Source organism: Meles meles, chromosome 16 (genome assembly GCF_922984935.1).
Source record: "Meles meles chromosome 16, mMelMel3.1 paternal haplotype, whole genome shotgun sequence".
Classification (NCBI taxonomy): domain Eukaryota; kingdom Metazoa; phylum Chordata; class Mammalia; order Carnivora; family Mustelidae; genus Meles; species Meles meles.
Window position 1 is genome coordinate 38769757 of NC_060081.1, and position 20228 is coordinate 38789984.

Consider the following 20228-nt stretch of genomic DNA (forward strand, 5'->3'; position numbering starts at 1 on the left):
TAGGGCAATCTCGGGATTTAGGGTTTTTGAAATCCACAAAACCAGACCGATTCAAGGGAAAATGAAAGCTGCACCATTCAGAAAGTTAAGCCAGAAATGGCTATTTGATTTCCATGAAGTTCACAAAAGAAAGGATAGCATTTCTGTGAAAGTCAAAGAAAAAGAGAAGCAAGTTGTGAAGTGAAGATTTAAAAGAATGTTTTGGGGTGTCTTCACAAGCACCCATGTCCACAGACCAGGAATCGACCAGGGCTGAAGGCTATGAGCTCTACAGGGCCCCATGTGAAAAGCAAACCCATGAGGCCCAACTGGAATGGGGAATTTGGAGTTTGAGTGCAAATGAAAAGTTAAGTCAGGTTTCGGAGTAAAATCTGAAAGGACTGGGTTCTCCGGTCTAGATCCACCATGACCATCAGTGAATCCCAGTGAAAGGACAGCCTCAGACCCTCTCCCCAAGGCAGGCTGGGGTGACAGGACCCAAGTCTGGGGACTTCGCCTCACTGGATGGGCAGACCCTGCTCTTCGGGGGCCCAGAGTCAGTTATATGACATTCAGTCCCTTACACCTCCTCTTGATGCTCATGAACACCCATGCCTGGGGTGTTTTTAGGGTACCGAGACTCTGGGACCCTGCCCAAATGGCCCTGAGCCTTTCTCTGTGGCCTGCCTGGGTCTTTGTCACCTGACTAGAGCACAGACCATGCTGGGTCATCTCTGGCCATACCTGACCCTACTCCCTAGGCAAGGAAGGATGGCAAGTTCAGGAATCTGCTTCCCCCTACTTCCAACTCAGCAGCTGAATCACCTCATGGTGCCTACCAGGTGATCCCCGCCCCCCCACCTTCCCTGTCTTTAGTTTCTGTTCATTCCCAACACTCTGCACTCTCGAGTCTCTACATCTTTGACCGTGGGCTTCCCTTTCCTTCCTAGAGTTCCTTTCCTCCCTTCTTTGGAAAATGCCAACCTACTCCAGTCCAACTGCAGTGACTGGGTCTCCTCTGCCTGGAGACAGGGGAGCCTCCTTGGTGCCAAGGGTGGCAGCTGGAATCCATATAATTGCTCTGTGTGTGTGTCTCTCCTGAAGGGCAGGGAGGATGGCAAAGAGTCTACTCTATATAGTGTTTTCAGAGAATGTCTTTGCTAAAAAAAGATTTCTCATGCCTTTTCTTCAAGGGGAGAGTTCTGGGCAGTTGGGGCAAGTGGAGAAAGCTCTGAAGAGTTAATTGCTTTCACCACAAGGGGAGTCAAGCTGGGGGGAGCTGTGGGTCCAGGGAGGCTAAACACATTGTCAGAAGCCACAGGCAGAACAAGGACAGCGGACCTGGGTGCCACACCCATGCCCCGAGTGTGGCCTGAAAAGGAAGGTCTTTGTCCCCTGCCCTTGAGTTGTGGTGGGTTTGTGACAATAATACAGTCTTGAGGAAATGATGCGTGTGACTTCCGAGGCCAGAGTGTTACAGGCCACGGGGCTTCTTCCTTGTTCACCTAATGTCCCTCTCCAAGTGCTGGAGTGCCACAGGGAGCCATGACGGAGAGGCCACATGGAGGCGCTCTGGCCAACAGTCCCAGCCACGCTGGTGATTTGGTCACTGCAGCCGGGACACCAGGCTCGAGGGTGGAGAAACCCTCTTGGGAGGGGGCTTCTCCAGCACCAAAGGCTCTAGCCCAGCAGCTGGGCTCACTGTCAGCCACCTGGATTGTCCCCTCCCAGGCCCAGGTCCGGTGGCACAGCATTCCCTCTGTGCCCCTTCTGAACTCCTGACTCACAGACCCAGTGAGTAATGGAGAGTGGTCATTGGGTGAGTCACTAAATTTGGAGAATTTGTTTTACAGCAATAAATAACCAAAATGGAATTAAGAGCATTTCGGGGGAGAGTGAATACCAGAGAGATGGGAAAGCACAGTGATGTACCTAATCCAGGATTTGGCCTGGGTCTTTCTGATCCTGCAGCCACTCCTTAGATATATTTTCACGTACACACCCTCCCCACGCTCTCCAAACAGGGGCAAGGAAAAGCGAGGGCCTTCCATGCCCTGGGTCTGCCGAGGAAGCGCTAGGGCAATGGTGGACATTAGGAACCAGAACAAACGTTTATTGCTCGCCTACTCTAGGTCAGATGCCGTGTCAGCAGCGTGACACGTAATCTGTTAATTTCACAAATACTTTGTCACTACTGCGTGCCAGAAATGGGTCTGGGAAAGAAGCCATGTGCAAGACCATGCCCTAGTTCCCCTGGGCTTGCGTGTGAGTGAGGTTGATGGACAGGAAACAAATAATGATAGCATAATATGTCAGATAGTGATCAGTGATATGGAGAAAAACAAAGCTCAGGATGGGGAAAGATGATGGCATTCTAGAGAGGCTGGTTAGTAAAGGGTTCCCCAAGAGGGTGGCCCTGGAGGAGAGAGAGCAAGGTTAAATAGTAGACAGCAAATCTTGCTGACCTTGGAACCCACGGTTTAGACTCTGATATCAAGGAAAGAATACGTTGTTATCTTCCAGCTTATGAACCTGCAGCCTCCTACAGAAGGTGCATTTGGAGACTGCCCTCCACGGGGTTCGGAGGACCCACGCCATGGGTTCATCTCACTATGCCCCCCCACCACTGACCAGGTCTCCCCTCCGGACCCTCCAGCAGAGCCCCAAAAGGGGTACTTACGCAGAGCACGTGGAGAACAACCGCCCCCTGTCTTCGATCCTCATTGGTGAAGATGTCATTGGGGAATTCATGCAGGGCTGAAGAATGGAAAGAGAAAACCAGCTCAGAACAGAGGATAATATTTTCAGCTCTGGAAGCCTGGGACAGTCGTGCCTGACTCCATGAACTTGGATGAGAAAAAATTACATCTTTACATTCACACATCTCTAACTGGAATTCAGCGTTTCCTTCAGGCAAGAAAGTAGGCAACAAACCTCAGAAGTGTGAGAAGCACCAGAGACTTGGCCCCCAAAAGATATGTTTTCATGATACGTTATACTATATGCCCACAGCAGCTCTTGCTCACCGCTGCAACATTGGGGGGCAGTTAGATCACCCCTTGTGATTTATAGTGTTCATGAGAGCAGAGGTCTGTAGGCTTCCCTGCATTACCAAGAGGGTCCATGGGACACACAGGGTTAAGATCCCTGCCCTAAACTGTCCCTCCTTTCCCACCAGGACTGTCTTGGCTTGGGGCCTCGGGCCTGGTGCAACACCTTCCCTGGTCTTTCTTACCCTTTCTGAATTTGACCCATATTTGCCACCCCTGAAATGGACTATCAAGCACAGAGCTGCTCATGCCTGTCTCCCTGGTCCCAAGCTTCCCGACGGGGCGATGAAAGCCCCAGTCTGTGCACCGGCAGTGCCAAGATGGTCCTGGCTGTTTCCTACTAGAGCTTTCTTCTCTTCTCCCGCCCTTTTATACTTTGCATGTGCTCCCTCACTTAGTTACTAACTCCCAAGCAGCTACTGTGTTCCAGGCCGTGCTCTCACTGCTAGAAATTTGACAGTCAGCATTGTTGCGGGTGTCATATTCTTACCAGACAGGACCATTTGCTATTCCTTGAGCACACCTTGCATTTGCTTTCTTTTTATGTCTTTATCTGCACAGATTATATCATCAACCCGAGATATCCCCTTCCCCAGGTGATCTTCTCTCCCTGCCTTTCATAAAATCCCATCAGCTTCAAGGCCAGAGCCTTCATAAGGCCTCCTGTAGGACCCATGGCTCTCGTCTCTGGAAGATGCATCAGAGCAGGCTCTGAGGGAAGCTGTGCACATTTCCCTGCCCTTGGCCCCATCTTTAGCAGATTTGGCCAGCTGATGAAAGCAGACTTTCTCTCAGAGTTCCACAAGCTCTCCGTCCATCTCCAGCACACAAGTGGGACAACTATCACCAGTGGACAGGGAGGACCTACAAGATGACACCTGCTTGCCATGTGTCTTGTTTTGGGTTTTCCCCAAAGCAGATCTTCAGTCAAGGATTTGGGTATACATAGCTTATTTGGCGGTGACTCCTGGACATGCTATGAACAAGGAAGGGGAGGAGACCAGGGAAGGAAGGGAGTCAAAGACAATAACATTGATGAGTGAGTGGGTGACCACACAGGACACCTGGGGCCCAGTCCTGCTGCAGATCCAGGGAGACGGCACAGAATACGCCTCTGGTTTGCAGCTTGTTGGCCAGGCAGTTGGCCCAAGATGCAAGTCTCTGGCTATTCCTTGAAAAAGTTCTGCTCTCTGCTTCCAGGGCATCACCAGATAAAGACACCGCATTACTCTTTCCAGAGCCACGGCGGTGGTGATATGGCCTAAGGCTACATCCAGCATATGAAGCACAGATCACCTGTACATGTCACAGGTGTGATCACACATGCTAGTTTTGTCCTATTCTTCATGTGATAAAGTGGAGAAGACAAGGAAAGACAGGGAGGTCATGATCTGCCCACACCCCTCCAAGTGGCTTTCTTTTTTTTTTTTTTTTTAAGATTTTATTTATTTATTTGACAGAGAGAGATCACAAGTAGGCAGAGAGGCAGGCAGAGAGAGTTAGAGGGAAGCAGGCTCCCTGCTGAGCAGAGAGCCCGATGTGGGACTCGATCCCAGGACCCCGAGATCATGACCCGAGCCGAAGACAGCGGCTTAAACCACTGAGCCACCCAGGCACCCCTCCAAGTGGCTTTCTAAGCTGAAGCTATTCCAAACAGGCTGCACTGAGTCCTCCTGATCAATGGATGGGAAAAACGAGGGCAAGCCTGGAAGCTTTCACTTTGAAGACCAAATGACACGACAATCCGGAAATTACCAGAAGGGGACAAGCATTCACAGAGGAAGCTTGAAGTTTGTCCTTCAGGCCCTGGGCACTGCAAGGATTCCAGCCACTTTACTGAGGAGTCTCTGTTCTAGCGTCTTTCCTCTATGGGACTAATGTTTCTGGCTGGTGTGCTCTTGTCCAGTAAGCAGAGCTAGCGGAGGCCCTCCAGCCTCCCTGGTGAGAAACCCTTCGACTTCCTCCTCCCTGAAACTTCCCTGCTGCCCACAGTACCCATAGAGGCTGGATCTGGGGAGACTTGGTATTTGCAGCCCCCCAGTCAATTCCTGCCTGTTCTTCTTCCACACCTCCTGGCTCTCCTTGTGCACACAGGATGTCTTACACTCTTAGGAGACGCTTTCCCACACTTCCTCCTTTGAACTTCTCTTTGAATTCGCCAGAATAAATTTTAGTCCAAATAATCATCCCATGGCTCTCACCTTGCCCTCCCCTCCCGAAGTTGTTCAGTGTGGATCAGAAACCAAGAGAAATGTCCCTTTCTGTCCACTTCCCAAACCCAGGACACTGATAGTCTCCATGGGTCACCCCCATGGTGGGGAGTGGAGCAAAGTTAAGGAGAGGAAAGGCCCTGCTGGGTGGGCTGGAAACCTTCCAGCCCTGGCTGGTCCCCATGTTCACCTGGACTTGCCCAGACCGTGCCAGCAATGTGGAAAGAATGACCAGGTTCAGTATCCCCCAGGAAGCTACTGACATGGATCCCACTCTACTTATTCCTTATAGGTCCTTTGTGAAAACATGTATTGGGCTGGTGATGAAATTGTAACAATAATTTCAAAGAGCTAACACACAATTTGCAAAGAAGAATACATATATTTTATTTCGCTCCTATAGAATCGTCTTTTGGTGAAAGTTACAAGAAAAGATTTTTTAAACTTGAGCTAGAGTCCCTCTCCTCCTGCCCTCCAGGCAGTACACCCTCCTTCAGAGGTCCCACATGCCTATGTTTGAGGCTGGGTCCCTCAAGAGCAGACCTTGAGACAGAGATATGAATGCCAGTGGTTTAACTGGGAAGTGATACCTGGGGGGAGGGAGACAAATCAGAAAGGGGCTGAGACAGTAGGCTTAAATTTGCTGGGGCCCCTCTGAGAGATGGTGTAGAATATGCCTCAGTATTGTCCACAAATTCTCATCCATCACTGTTGAAGGCTGTCCTAAACTCTTTACGGCTGACCCTTAACACTCCTCAGCTCTGCACTTGGCTAACTCAGTGTGTTCGTGGGACCAGAGAAGGTCCCAGACAGAGTCACAGGTGCTTCAAGAAACCACCTGCATGTCTGTTGGCCATGTGAAAGATGGCCGCAATTCCTCTTCATTGCTCCCTCCCTGTCTAATCTCAGAGTAAGGTTAGTACACAGAGCTGGTGTCTAATAAGTGTCGGCAGGATGAAGAATGCTAAAGGAATCCCCAGTCCTGGACACTGACTGGGGATGGAATATGCCCATCTTGTCCACCTGGCCCAAGGTCAAGAAGAGGGCTGCCAGCAGCAGCTGCTTGCTTCCTTGAGCCCGAGCTAGCTCCCTACCTGGCAAGTAGGCCCCAAATACACCTGAGAAATTGTGTTTTCAGAACAGCTACAGCTGTCCAAGATAACCTGTAAAAATACATTGTGGCACGCTGGACTAGAGGGTTCTTCCCAGTGCTTCTTGGCCTCAGTTTCCTCATCTACAAAACAAGGTAGGGCTGCTAGAGCCTCCTGCAGAGCTAATGGTAGTGATGCCATCCCTTGTGCCTTCCATTTATGGTGTGCTTCTTCACACCCAAATCCAAAGAACCGGGGGCATTTTTTGGCCAAGGTGGGAGCTGGATGGTTACCCATCTCTGGGAACCTGACACTGCCCTTGGGCTTTTGGTTAGATTTTGCATAAGGGCCCAACATAGAGAATCAGATCTGGGTTTGGATCCCACCTATACCACTTGTATAAGTCATGGATTATCTTATCCTCTCTCAGAGCCTCGTTTCCTTCATCTGTAAAATGGGTGGGTGAAGGCCAGCTTTGCGGGGTGGCTGGGGAGAGTGTAGGCAGAATATGTAAAATGCCTCCCACCATCTTCCTGGGCCACTTATCATGAGTTTTCATAATTGTAACAATGATGGGATGCTGGTCCGGCCTGGGGACAAGGACACATTCTTTTCTGGTCTTCGAGTTGAAATCCTCCTACTGCCAATTTCCACCTGTTTTGTGCTGGCATCTGTTTCTCCAGGATGGTGTTTAGTCTGAGAGAGCTGTGTGAATGCATGTACCTCTAGGTATATTCTTCCCCTGTTCAGGCTGTGTTGGAGCCAAATGGCCCACGTGGTGTGCTGGGAACAGCTACACATCCAATGGAGGGTTCCCCCAAATACCTTCAAAATCCTCAAAGTCTCTTTCTGCTCCTCTCGTTCTCTCCCCCAATTTTCCTTTTAGTACTTCTCGTCAGCTCAGGGGAGCCAGCAAAAGCAAGCAGTGCTGTTCCCATAGAAACCACAGAGCCCTGAACAGAGTGGATTCCCCTTACCAAGGCAACAGCAATCAGCTGTCCTGCTTCTCCTGGCTGCTTTCCTGAGGCCTGAGTTTGATGAGTCCAAATGGAGGTTTGCAAGGGATAGAGAGTATTTTCTGTTTCATTTGGGGGGAAAAATTGTAGCAGAGACATTCATGGCATCTATAGACATACTGATCTCATGTTGATTACATGGAGCCTGCCAAGATGTAGTTCCAAAAATTTAGCTACCTTAACACGTTTGATCGAAAGGAATCTGACTGCTACAACCATCACAACACTGGCCTTTCATCCCAGGGGCCTTTTTATAACAAAATACCTTGTGCATTTTATTGACTTGTCTCTTGGGAGTTGCCCAAGAATTTAGGGTTGACACTGCCCAACTTCTCCCGTGCATGATGCATGACTTCATGCTTCTGCATTAGACAATTTCTTCCACCTGAGCGCTCCATCCCATAAAACCTTCTGTTCCCCCTTCCCCTGGCGTTAACACTGGGAGAACACTATTAGCCAGCTGTCGTAGTCCTCAGCCTCCTATGGAGTCTTCCACACTCTTTCCGTGCTATCCTTGTCCTATAAGTGCCCAATAAGCGGTTTTCCAACCAACTGCAGTCACCTTGGATTCCCACACTGTGAACTCCCTGCGAAAGGAACCCTGCATTTTTCTCTGTCTGTGGCCAGCACCCACTGGGCCAAGGTCCATGAAAGAGAAAAATAAATACCATGAGAAGACAAGTGTGAACAAACTTAGAGGGACTTTCTCCCAGGGGATGGTTTTTGTATAAACAGAAGACAGAATTATTAACTAAGAAATCATGTTGGGAGAAACAGAGCAGTAAAACTCCCAGCAACTGGGAGTGGCTATTTTGGCTGTTCTCTGTTCTGGAGACCTGGAAGGACTATACTTCTAGGTTCCCTTTTAGGGTAGGTGGGGCCACGTGGCTTGCTTTGGTCAATGAAATGGGAGCAAACGATGTATGTCACACTTCTAGGGAGGCTTTAATAGCCAGTGTCTGATTCATCACTTTGCATTTTCTTGTCTAAATATGCATGGAATCATACAGCAGGATGAATCTTGCACCAGCTTGAGTCCCTGAGCAACTGATATCAGAATCCTACCCCTCTGACACGCACATTTTATACCGGTAGAATGAGTAAAAAAATAATGTGTTTCTTCTCTTAGCCACTGAGGCTTGGGGCTGTTTGTTACTCAGTGTAGCCCAGCCCATCCTGAGTAATGCAAGAGCTAATATGGGACTCAGCATTCTGCATGTGAGGCCTTGCCTCATCAAGTTTTGGTTTCTTTTGTCTTCTCAAACAGACCAGGGGAGGACAGTTAAGGCTGGAAGGAATTTATCCTTCTCTTCTCTGCATTCCCAGTGCCTAGTGAGGTGCCCGGCACAGAACAGGCACTTAATTAAGAGTGTTTGTTGATTAAATGAACACATATGTCATAACTGAAGGCCCCTGAACAAAATTATCCACAGTGGAATCTATGTGAAAATGGATATATTCTCAACTTAACTCTCTAAATATTTAGTCTCTGGAAAAGTTTCAGAGACATTTTGGTGCCCTTCTCTTATGCTCAGTGAGGTTCAGTAAGCCACAAAAGTGCAGGGGTGGGAGATGGGGTGGGACGTATATGGCAATGGGAGAGTATAGGGTGTCTCAGAGAATTGCAGGCTGCTGGGAGGTCGTCTTTGGAATCTGAATCTCAACAACACTGGAAAATGTATTAACAAATCAATCATATGCAAATAAACACGCAGTTACTCAGTCCTTCACACACGCCGTGTACCCTACTCAACCCTAGTTACAGAAAGGAAAGGCAAAGGATGCACTGTCCTGGTCACTGATGAATCACCAGCTGAGTGGACCAAAGTGTAGGTTGGAAGCCAGGCAACATTCAGCTCTCTCTGCAACCATCCCAATACTTAAGGATGGAACTAACCTTTATTGAGTCCTATTAACTATTTTTCACTTTATCATGGTTTCTATGATAGGAATCTTTATCCTCAGTTTACAGATAAGTAAATCAAGACCCAAAGAAGGCAAGTCATGAGCCAAAGTTCACACAGATGGTAGTGGAGGGGCTGAGATCATGAGTGGGGTCTGACTTTCTAGCATCTTGATTCTTCCATATTAGAAAGGGCAGACTGACCTCTCTCTTCCCTTGACTCTGAAGGTCACAACTTCTTCCCTTCGAAAGCCAGAAACAAAATCTGGATTCAAATGGATCGATGTGTGCATGGAAATGAGACCATAAACAGCATCTCTGTGAAGGAGGATATAACCATGGGTCATGGTAACCAAGAGCCTCAATGTGGCTGTCAATCAAAAAGATACTACCAGTCAAATTTGCTGAGTAAGTTGGCTTCAAATGCTTATGTGGTGACATTTGTTTACCACAGGCAGCCAGGGTTTTGTAAGAGCCTAAAGACCTGGACCTGAAGCCTTCCTTCACCACTTACGAGTTCTGTGGCCTTGGGGAAATTCCTTAACCTCTTTTAGTCTTAATTTCTTAACGTGCAAAATGGGAGGATGAAAACAACACCAGTTTACATAGTTATTATGAAGATGAATTGTGATGATGTTTATGAAACATGTAGTACCTAGAATCAGGCAAGTAATTATCAAATGATAGCTCCTTTTACCTTATTAAATAATCGAGAGGGAGAAATACGGACAAGGCTTGTTTCCCAGGACATCAGTGTCTGGGGACACTGCTCACATTCCTGGGATCCTACCACTTTTAGGCTAAGCAATTACCAGCACCTGTGTCTGTCTGACTGAGGACTTTCCCTAAGGCAGAGATGCGGTTCTCTGCCCAGATACTGCAGGTTGGATATGCTGGAGAATTAACACTGCTCTTTCCCCCAGGTGAAGCCCTCAACCCAAGTCTGATGAAAGGGTGGGTGTATAAACACCTCAGCTCCTTCACCACCTGGGTGAGATAACTCTCAGATGTGTCCGGCGCTATTTGCTAGCACCCTCAGCTGGGTAAAGCTCTGGGTGCTCAGTGTGACAACTGGCTTTGTAACATTCTTTTGATTGGCTGCCTTCCCTTCCCTGTCTCACTTCCTGACTCCCCTATCTGGATCATCTCCCAAATAAACCTGTACTTGAATCTGCCTCAGGGCCTACTTCTGATGAACCCATATTTAGACAAGGAAAGCTAAGAATTTTGCATGTTGGCACCTCTCCACTTCAACAAAGATTTATTCTTCCAGCAGAGGACTCATCCATACTCAGGTGAATTGCCCCGCCAATAATGCTAACAGTTGTCAATGGCCTTACTTCTATACATTTATAGGGGAATGACACATCCTTCTTTGTTGACAGCAGCATGGAACCACCTAACTCCCGAATGCAGGTTGGAAGACTGTCTGCCCCGTTTTGATGGTGCTGAAGTTGATCCAACACACCCATGAGAAGTTCCTTGATTTCCACTTCAGAGCTCTTTTTCTCATATCCATATTGGCAGGAGATTTAAAAAAAAAAAATCATCCCACAAGCTTTTCTCCTGGAAGGGAACAGACATTCTTTGCAACTAAAGAACCCCAATCATTAGTTACCATAGACTTTTGGCCTGGCAAGGCACTGCAATGTAATTTGAGGAACTGGAAACATATTTCTTTATCAATAATAAAAAGCCATGGCATCAGCGTTGCTCATGTCTCCAAGCCAGTAGCTACTGTAGAAAATACAGTGATCCCATGACTAATTTAGTGTTCTCAGGCCACAAACAAGGCAGCACATAGAAGGAGACCTATTTGTAGGGGCAAGAGCCTACAACGTGTATTTGTTGCTCATGTGGGATGACCATGGCTATATCAGTAATGAATTCTCATTAAAGGAAATGGAATATTTATAGTCAAAAGCCCTGTGGTGTTCAGAACTTTAGGCCCTTCATGAATTGCTCTGTTATTCAAAATGTCCCTTGGTGCCAATGTTAGAGAACATGTGGCTGGATGGACTGGGGTCTGACCCAGGTGTTGCATCTCTCATGATTTCACGTCTGCTTACTGATGCAGAGAAATTCAGACCAACAAACTGAAATGCACAGAAACCCACTACATAGTTCCTTAAGGGGATGCACACTGGTAAAAGAAAAGGTCATTCCTCCTCAGCACCCTTGCGGGGGATGAGGGTACATGTCCTAAGAAAGGACGAATGCAATTTAAACAGTTCTTTTTGAATGTAGTAATTCCCCCATAAGACTTTAAATCGACAGTTTTCCTTCTTCATGTGTTTACTTTAGAGCAGAGATGAAGTGTGCATGCTAAATGAGTGGACACTCCAAAATCAATGATTTCTTTTGAAAAAAAAAAAAAAAAAAAGTGTTAATTCATCACATTTCAGAGCCAGAAGTAACCTATAGTGTTCTGTTGGTCTATAGATGGGAAGGTAATAACAGAAGGATTTGGTGAGAAGCACAGTTAAAGTTTTTCCTCTTTTTTCTCCCTTCAAAATCGGTTTTTCTCTTTCACCCTTGATGATATTCCATGATCACCAGTTTCAGAGACAGAAATAAATACCTAAAGAAACTCACAGTTAGTTGTAGGAAGAGATGTAAATAAATAAGACAAACTACTGGCTAACTTAGCTGGCAAAACACAAGCTGTGCTTACTCCTCATTTAGTACCTGGCAACCTCTGCTCCTCCTTGGAAGAAAAATTAACATGTTACCTGGAGGAAATAATCTTCCTTTTTATGTTGCCATATATTAAATATTAGCTACTTATGGTTTGGGGTCAAAACACTCAAGAATCTAACTATATCCTAAACTCTTTTAAGGGTAGGTCTCAAAATAGAGCTTTTTTGTTGGATCACTAAGTCTGTGCATTCAAAGTCTACATTCCAAATATGATGGCTTCATCTGAATGAAAATTACGAGAAGATTATAATTAATCCAAGACTAAAAGTAATTCCTGTATCAATTTTTTCTTTTTTTTTTCTTTTGGCTGTAGTGATGGTACATTATAGTTTTGAACTAAACAGACTAAACACCTTCTGTTTTCACAATGTGCTTTGTCCTCCAAACTAGGCTTTTAAGGGTATAGACCAAGAGTAGGACCAAGAAAGATCCCTCAAGAAGGTCATTGTGCTGTCTTGTAGTTACCAGAGCAAGGCTGGTTACAGATTGTAGCAGACAAGATTAAAGCAAAAGAATTTAGAATCTACTTGATGTATGTCTAGTCATTTTATATCGTATATCTGACTTTACAGAAGATGCACTGAGAAGACTCTGGATTCTGTTGTCTTCCTCAGAACAGCATTGAATTTGTTCCAGTAGGCAGTTAACTACTGGAGCGTCATCTCTGGTGGTAGTTTTAGGCTTTTTTTCTGACAGAAGTCTGTTCTGATTATGCTCTTTATCTTGAGATGTGGTCCTCACAGGATTTCAGTGGGAAGTCTGACCTGTTTACCAAGCCCCTTATACACTGGGGACTTGAACTCCAGAGTTTGTCTTTCCAGGGCAATCTGAAATCCCTACTCAGCAATTTCAGGCTTTTGAGCCATTGTTCCCCCCAAACTTGAAAGAAGGAAGCCACATCTGTCAGCTTTTCCCCTGTGAAACTCCTTAGTATGTGCGGATAGAACTGGAACAGAGCTGGGGGATAGAGGTAGAACACAAAGCAGGGATCTTATTGGGCTGAGGTCTCCAAGACTGAAGTTTGGAGCTTCTGGAGGAGCTAGAAACTGGGCATCCCAGAAAGGAAGGTTTCAGAGAGGGGGAGCCCTAACATGCATGTAAATTCCCCTGAAGTCCTTGACATCTGAACTCTCCATGCTTGTGGGCACACCAAGCAGTGTGGGGGTAACAATGACTATATTCGGGATTTTTGACTTCAGTTCATAGTAGAGTAGCTTGCATTGATTAATTTCCCTGTATGAACAATTACAGACTCTGGAAAATAAAGAAAAACAATTGTTTAAAAACTTTGCAAAGTGAATGAAACAAACAGAATATATTCTGCATCATCACCTATGGCAGAAAACTTACAGGAAACTAAATTCACATTATAGGTTCCCAAACTTGATTAGCCCCATTAAGTTCTCCATGGAACTAAGGCAACCTGGAGGAACCATGTGGCCCAGTAGTAAATAAGGACCTGGGGAACGTGAAGGCCATTGGAATGTGCTGGCAAGATCTGATAAAGGGCCACAGGTAATTTAATTGCATACAAACTTATATGGATAAACCAGGGATTGAGCAAGAAGGGTCCTCGATACAGCAGAGCTTATAGGAAGTGATGATGTAGCCTCCCACAGCCTTCAACTACAAATATTTCAAGGTCAAGACAACCCAGAAAAGCATCTGTGGCAGTTCTGATGTCTCTGACAGGTGATATTCGAAGGCTCAGAGGCAAGAATGTGTGTTAGGGGACAAAGGGTATTGGAAACCAGTTACTGCCAAGGGAGTGAAATCATGTTCTACTTCTTTAGGAGTCTGGAGGTTCTCATACATTTTCCCATAAGTGTCAAATTTTGACATCCTACAAGATGTTGGCAAATTGAAATTCACAGCAATAGAAGGTAGGTGTTTAATAAGTGCCTTTCAAGTCCAGACAAATTTGTGAAGCTTCAGAAATAGGAAAGAAAGGTAGGCAGCAAATCAAACTTCTGACTAAATCTGGTCACTAAATCAAGCACAAAAACATACTAGTGATTAATTTTTTTAAAGGAAGAAAAAGAAAATTCTGCTAAATTCCTGAATTAGTCAAGAACAAAATAATCAAAACTACATTTCTGTTGAAAGTAAAGTGGAAAGGCATCCACAAAGGAGGAGGGAGGGGTTCCACTTTGTTCTTGCCCCAGAACCCCATCATATTCCCTATCACAAGTCAATGACCTTTTGCCCCCCTCACCCCTGAAATTAGAATTTAGTGTCATCGCTGGTTGGCTTGTGTCTTTCTATGTGCTTGCATATCATTGCAGGATTGTTGGAATTGAAAACACATTCAAAGAAATCAACATCATTATTTTGAGACCAAAAAAAGAAAATGCAAAGGCAACATAAACTTTGTGATGCATTAACCTCAGTCATCATGTCACAGAAGCCGCATGCAAATGTATGTATTTATTGCCATAAACCAGGACAAATCTTGGGCTCATTTGAGAAAAGACTGGTCAGAGAAAATGAAGACCCCTTGAAACCACAACCATTTAAAGTCTGGTTTAATGTGTACTTGAGGATGCTGGCCTGCAGCTCACCTGAGCTGCTTGGACAGTGAATTCATGCAAAGGGAGGATAAATGGAGTTGGCAGGCTTTCATAGGATAAAAGAGTTTGTATCATTCCTTCCTTCATTCCTTCCTCACATAAACACTGAATTTCAGGGCATATCATATAGCCCTAAGGAAAAAAAATCCATTAAAATGATTCTTTAAAAAATGACCCTTTGGACATTTGAGATCCATGGTTTTGTTTTTGTTTTGAAGATTTTATTTATTTATTTGACAGGCAGAGATCACAAGTCGGCAGAGAGGCAGGCAGAGAGAAGGGGAAGCAGACTTCCTGCTGAGCAGAGAGTGGACAGGACCCTGGGATCATGACCTGAGCCGAAGACAGAGGCTTTAACCCACTGAGCCACCCAGGTGCCATGATTTTGTTTTTGTTGTTGCTTTTGGGGAGGAATACAAATAACTTTATCCTTCTATGAAAGGCTCCAATGTTTAAGTTTTCTTGCCATAGCTCAAATAAGCAGAACCAGACTGTCACAGATAGCTGCATAAATAATCTCTGATCTCCTAGGTAACATTAAGACAAGGAGACAGGCTAAGGGGCTGTTTTTCAGCCTAAATAGGGAAGTGGCAAATCCCACAGGGGTCCTGGACTGAGGAGACAAGGTCTTGCCTAATCACTTGGAAGAGGCTGGCTGTCAAGTGCCCACAGGTGGAAGGGCCAGTGAGAGCAGCGTTGTCTTTCCTTGCGTCTGTGACACAGAAGCAAATTGGCTGGCTTTCTCTCAGTGATTTCAGGCAACGTTTCTTTCCAAAGATACAGGGTTCCTTTGAGAAAGAGTCAAGTACCAAAGAGACTCCGATTCCTTCATGATCAGAGTTGCACTCTGTAAGGACGGCAAGCTTTTCAGGGACACAGATGTGGGCCCAGATGTTTCCCTCTCAGTTTCACACAAGGACACACAGTGCAGTGGTTATGCATCTGCTGGGCGGCCCTACCTCTGCCAGAGGATAACTAGGAAGTACACCACACGGTCTTGCCCTCGTCGAGTTTACAGACCCACCGAAGAAGTTAGATTTGAGTGCATGAACATAAAAACTGAAGGATGGTAACAGGCAGGCTATACCCCCCAAACACATAAGTATGTATAAGCATGTGCACACATGTCTATACATATACACACTTATGTATCCTAGACATACCAACTGCTGCATAATGACTATCCCAAAATGTAGCAGTTTAAGGCAACAACACTGCTTTTATCGTATCTCACATTTCTGGGGCAAGTGGCCCTTACGTGGCTGCTCACGTGATTGCAGTGACTTAGTGTTTGGAACTGGAAACACAACACTTACTCATTGACTGTCTGGCACCTGCGCTGGGGAGACTCGAACACCTGGGGGCTAGAACCACTTGGGCTTCTTGGCCTGTCTCAATGTGGCTTCTCCACATGGCCTTCCCTTCATTGGCTTGAGGACTTTTCCCATGGTCACTCAGCACTACAAGGCACAAGTTTCAAGATGGAGAGCTAGAGGAGGAAGCTGTATGGTCTTTTATGATCTGGCCTGGGAAGTCACGCAGAGGGTCCTTACAAAGGTACGGATGGCCTCAAGGGGGAGGAACAAGATTCTGGATGAGCACGTGGTCCTAGAGTTACTGCTGTGGCCATTTTGGAAGAGGCAACCCGCCACAACTCACCTCTATCTGAAAAGGAGAACTACATCTACAGCCATATTTACAACAAGTCGTTATCTAGATGAAGGTGAACCAGAGAGTGAATGGTATTTGGGGTCAGGAAGAAAAATGTCAGCATGAGCCAGCTCAGTGGATAAAGACTGCATGGGTGACTCAGATGTGCAGAGCCTCTAAGAAGAAAAGGCTTACACAGTTGTAGAGGAGGCATTCCAAGTGGACAGGAAGCAGAGACAGAAGTATGAAGGAGGTGGGAAGCAGCAGAGCCATTCTCTGTTCTAACAAGGTGCGTACTCTGCAATGGGTTTCTCCTTGAATGAGCAGCCAAGTTCTCCATGGGAAACATAAATAGCTACTAATGTGTTAACATATCACCATTTCCCTTACATGATCCTTCCTAATCCTCATCGCCATCCTGAGACCCCTGCACTTTATAGAGGAGGAAAATGAGGTCTAGCAAGAACCATCCTGGGGCCAGATCTAAGTTAAGTGCCCTCTTGAGGGTCAGCATGAGTCAGGGCTTAGTTCATGTTTTCCCCTAGGCCTAGAGAGATCAAGCATGGACTTATGCAAAGCCCAGCTCTGTTTTTTTTTCCCCCAAAGGAAAAGACTGCAACCAGAATCTAAGGAAGAACACGGGATTGCATTGAATTTCATGGTGCATTAGAACCCAGAATGGGACCCAAGACTAAAATTGGCCAGTTTTCCGGATTAGCCTTTTACAAAGCCTCGGGCTAGAGAACATAACTCTGGCATGCATTGGGATTCTGCTCCACTGCGGGCCTTGTGGTGGATAGCTTTCTCCATCTAAGGGCTTCCTTTTCAGACAAAATGGTTTCGGACCCCTTCTACCCAAAAGGAACTGGTTTGGAGCTCTGCCTTGGTTAAGTGTTGGGAATGTCTACCTGCATCTTGACATTTGCTATAGACTGAAAATAAACAAGGAGTTAACTTAGATCCTCCTGTTAGCTGAGAAAACATCCTGATGGAAAGCATATTGGCACCTTTTGCAGTCCGTCTATCTGTGCCCTGGAGCCCCATTTCATCATTTGCACATTTTATGGCCATGGGATGCTGGTGCTCCAATATCTCCTCAGTGTGTTAGGAGCCACAGGGGTCCTAAGCAGAAAAAAGAGTTGGTATAAGGGTTCCCCAAAGATCCCAACTTACAACGCAGTGAGGTTTAGACACGGGGGGCAGAACTGACCTGGGGAAGTTATGGCTCCTGTAAACTCTTCTGGAAGTTGCTAGAAGGGAACTGAAGCAAATCTCCTTGCCATTTTCCTCCTGTCTCTCCCGGGGTGCTTTCATATCTGATGGCAAGCACCCAGGGCTACCTCGAGCTAAAGTGGCCCCTGTAAGCCTGCTTGACACTGTATTCTTCTCCTCTCTCCTCCCTCCCTGGTCCCACCACTCATTCTCTACCAGTTTTTCCAGGGAGCACTTTCAAAATCACTTTCGCATGAACACTCATGCCAGGCTCAGCTTCTGGGAGCCCAGGCTAACCCAGGAACCACACAAATGCTGCTTCTTCCACAAACATTCCCTTGATCATCCCAAAGGAATCCTGCACTAAATCACCACAGAGACTGGGATCCAGACCACATGAGTGGAGGCTAGAGGGTTGGTGGTGGGCAGCAGCTTGTTCCCCACACCCCTGGGTATGGGGACGGCATTCCATCCTTTCTTTCAAATGACAGGGTCCCAAATAAGCCACACACATCACTCATCAGCCTGTCAATTCCCAGGGGGCCTATGTGAGCTCAGAGGATGAGCATTTTATGTACTGAGATCGCAGCATGCCTATGGGTCCTTGCTGCATGGAGATGAGCTGGCTGATGTTTAGGACAGACTGATGCTAGACGGGACATGCTCTGGGAAATCGTCGGCAAGAGGGGAGCAGAGAAGCCACAGAAACAACTACGCGTGGCTAAAGTTTCCATTCCTGGTGCCAACTGATGGGAGCCAGGGGTGTCCCAGGGGCACGTCTGACTTGTCTGAACCAAGAGCCGGCAGCGAGAATGTCTTCTTACGGGTCTTCGTTGGTCTTGAACACATTCCGGACGTTCCTAGGTTCTCCTGTCACGTTTCTTAAAAACTGTTTTTACCAGGAAGCTCAGATCCAAACAGTCAACAGAATAGAGTTTGTGGTTGTTCCACTGGAAGTGGAAACGGACTCAGGTGACAAAAGAACAACCAGCCCCAAATCTAGGGTATTGTGGATGAGCTGGATATTAGAACCTCATGGTGTGTGTGTGAAAGAAAGTGGCAGCTTGGGTTTGAGAATGGAAAAGGCTATAATTTTTTGTGACCATTTCCAGGTAACAGAAAGGAAAAGGCTTGAGAAAAGATGAGAATCTTGAGTAGTGGTCAGGGGCAAGACTAGGCACATACAAGGGAGTAAAGTCTTGAAAACATCTTCCACACAAAAGGTATGGACCACACACATGTTGGCCAACCTTGCATTTCCTGGAGGAAATATACTGCCATAAAATGGATGAAATCAGCTCTTTTAATGCCTTCATTTTTAACAAGCCTGGCTGAATAACTGAGTGGCTACATCCATAGTTGGTGGTGCTGTATGCCGGGGGGAGGCAATAATGTCTGACCAGCTATGTTAGCTTATGCATCCCCTCCCCTCCCCATCCCTCTATAAAACATGTCTAAAACCTGCTATGGTATAATGGCTTGGAAAGGAAAGTGAAACTCTTAGACTGATGAACGGCACTTTCTTGTAAAGGTAACAAAAACTGGTGGTTTTATTACTCCCAGTCTGTGGGAAGTCATGCAGGACGATGAGTGTGCCCCGCTGGAGAGGACCATTTGATGAAGGCCCAGGATCTCCTTCATCGGGCTGCGGTGTCCACTGCCCCGTGGCGAGAATGCTGCTGCTAATGGCTCAGGGTGCGTTCTCCTGAGAATTGCTCTTGGCGAACGGGTGCTACCTCAACCTAAATGGCCACAAGATGAAGTCCTCATGCCAAGAGCAGGATGCCGCCAATGTTCTGCCTCAAGTTGGGACAGCTCAATGCTGCTATTCATGCACCATGGCCCTGTGGGATCAGGCGGAGGCCAGTCTGCTGCTGAGAACACAGCCCTGCTGGTTTGTCCGCCTGCCTGATTCTGTTTCTCTTGCTCATCTTTTCCTGAGAACTCTCCATCAATAAATCCCCTGCCCCAGAACCTCTAGTCTTGGGGGCTCCATCTGAGACAGCCCCTTGGGCTGGCTTTTGCATCTAAGGCTGCAAGGGAATGGGAAATCTCACTGAAATGGAAAATGCACAGCAGCTGGGAAAGGTAAATCCCTGTGCACTCCGGGATGGCCCAAGCAAGCTTTGCCTCTCTTAATCCCTCCAAATCATAGCGGCCCAGAGCTGGGCTCTGGGTTCTAGCTCTTTCTGTTCCAAGGTAAGTCCCCGGCCTGAGAAAAGCTGCTGCCCAGGTGGTGTGCCCTGGAAACTGACCTGGTTCAGCATGGAACCAGCTTCTGATTTGGCATCAAGAAACCATTTTCCTTCCCTCTAACCCCCTACAAACATCCGTGGAATAGTTAAAATTGGGTAGGATTTCCTTTCCCCAAATCTCCCTTTGAAGTTTGCAGATGGATTCTGGGGAGGTCTTAGATTTTAATAAGAAATTTATTTCCCAGATGATTCCGTCACTTGGAGGGTAATGAGTTTGGACAAAACCAGGCATCCTTTTAAGGCGCCCTAAAGATTCATGTTTGCAAATCTTTCCTCAGCTAATTCTGTAGCTCTTGAAGACAGTCCTATCACCACAAGAAGTGCTTCTCTACAGCAGGGCTCCCACCTTGATGTCTCGAGGGAAATACTGCTCTCCTCCATGGCAAGGATGATAAAACTGAAAACGTTTTCCACAAGTATGATTGGTTTGAGTGGGAGGGACAACAGATCCTGGGCCACGCCAGGATCTAGGTATTCAGATAACACAGGTGGCATCTCTGCTGACCTGGTGGCTGAGAGTGAGGGGACAGATAGACGTCCATCAAAAGGAAGAACAGCAGCCACGGGTTTTCTCTCGCTCCCTGCAGATCTA

At 46.6% G+C, this 20228-nt stretch overlaps 1 protein-coding gene across 1 annotated transcript in view; it reads right to left on the reverse strand.

Annotated features, from left to right (window-relative positions):
- Positions 1-20228, reverse strand: part of SLC24A3 (solute carrier family 24 member 3) — a 527740-nt gene that overhangs the window by 220306 nt on the left and 287206 nt on the right. Inside the window, exon 3 of the mRNA XM_045981759.1 lies at positions 2660-2736. Within this exon, the coding sequence (XP_045837715.1) occupies positions 2660-2736 (77 nt within the window). The remainder of the gene's footprint in view (positions 1-2659; positions 2737-20228) is intronic.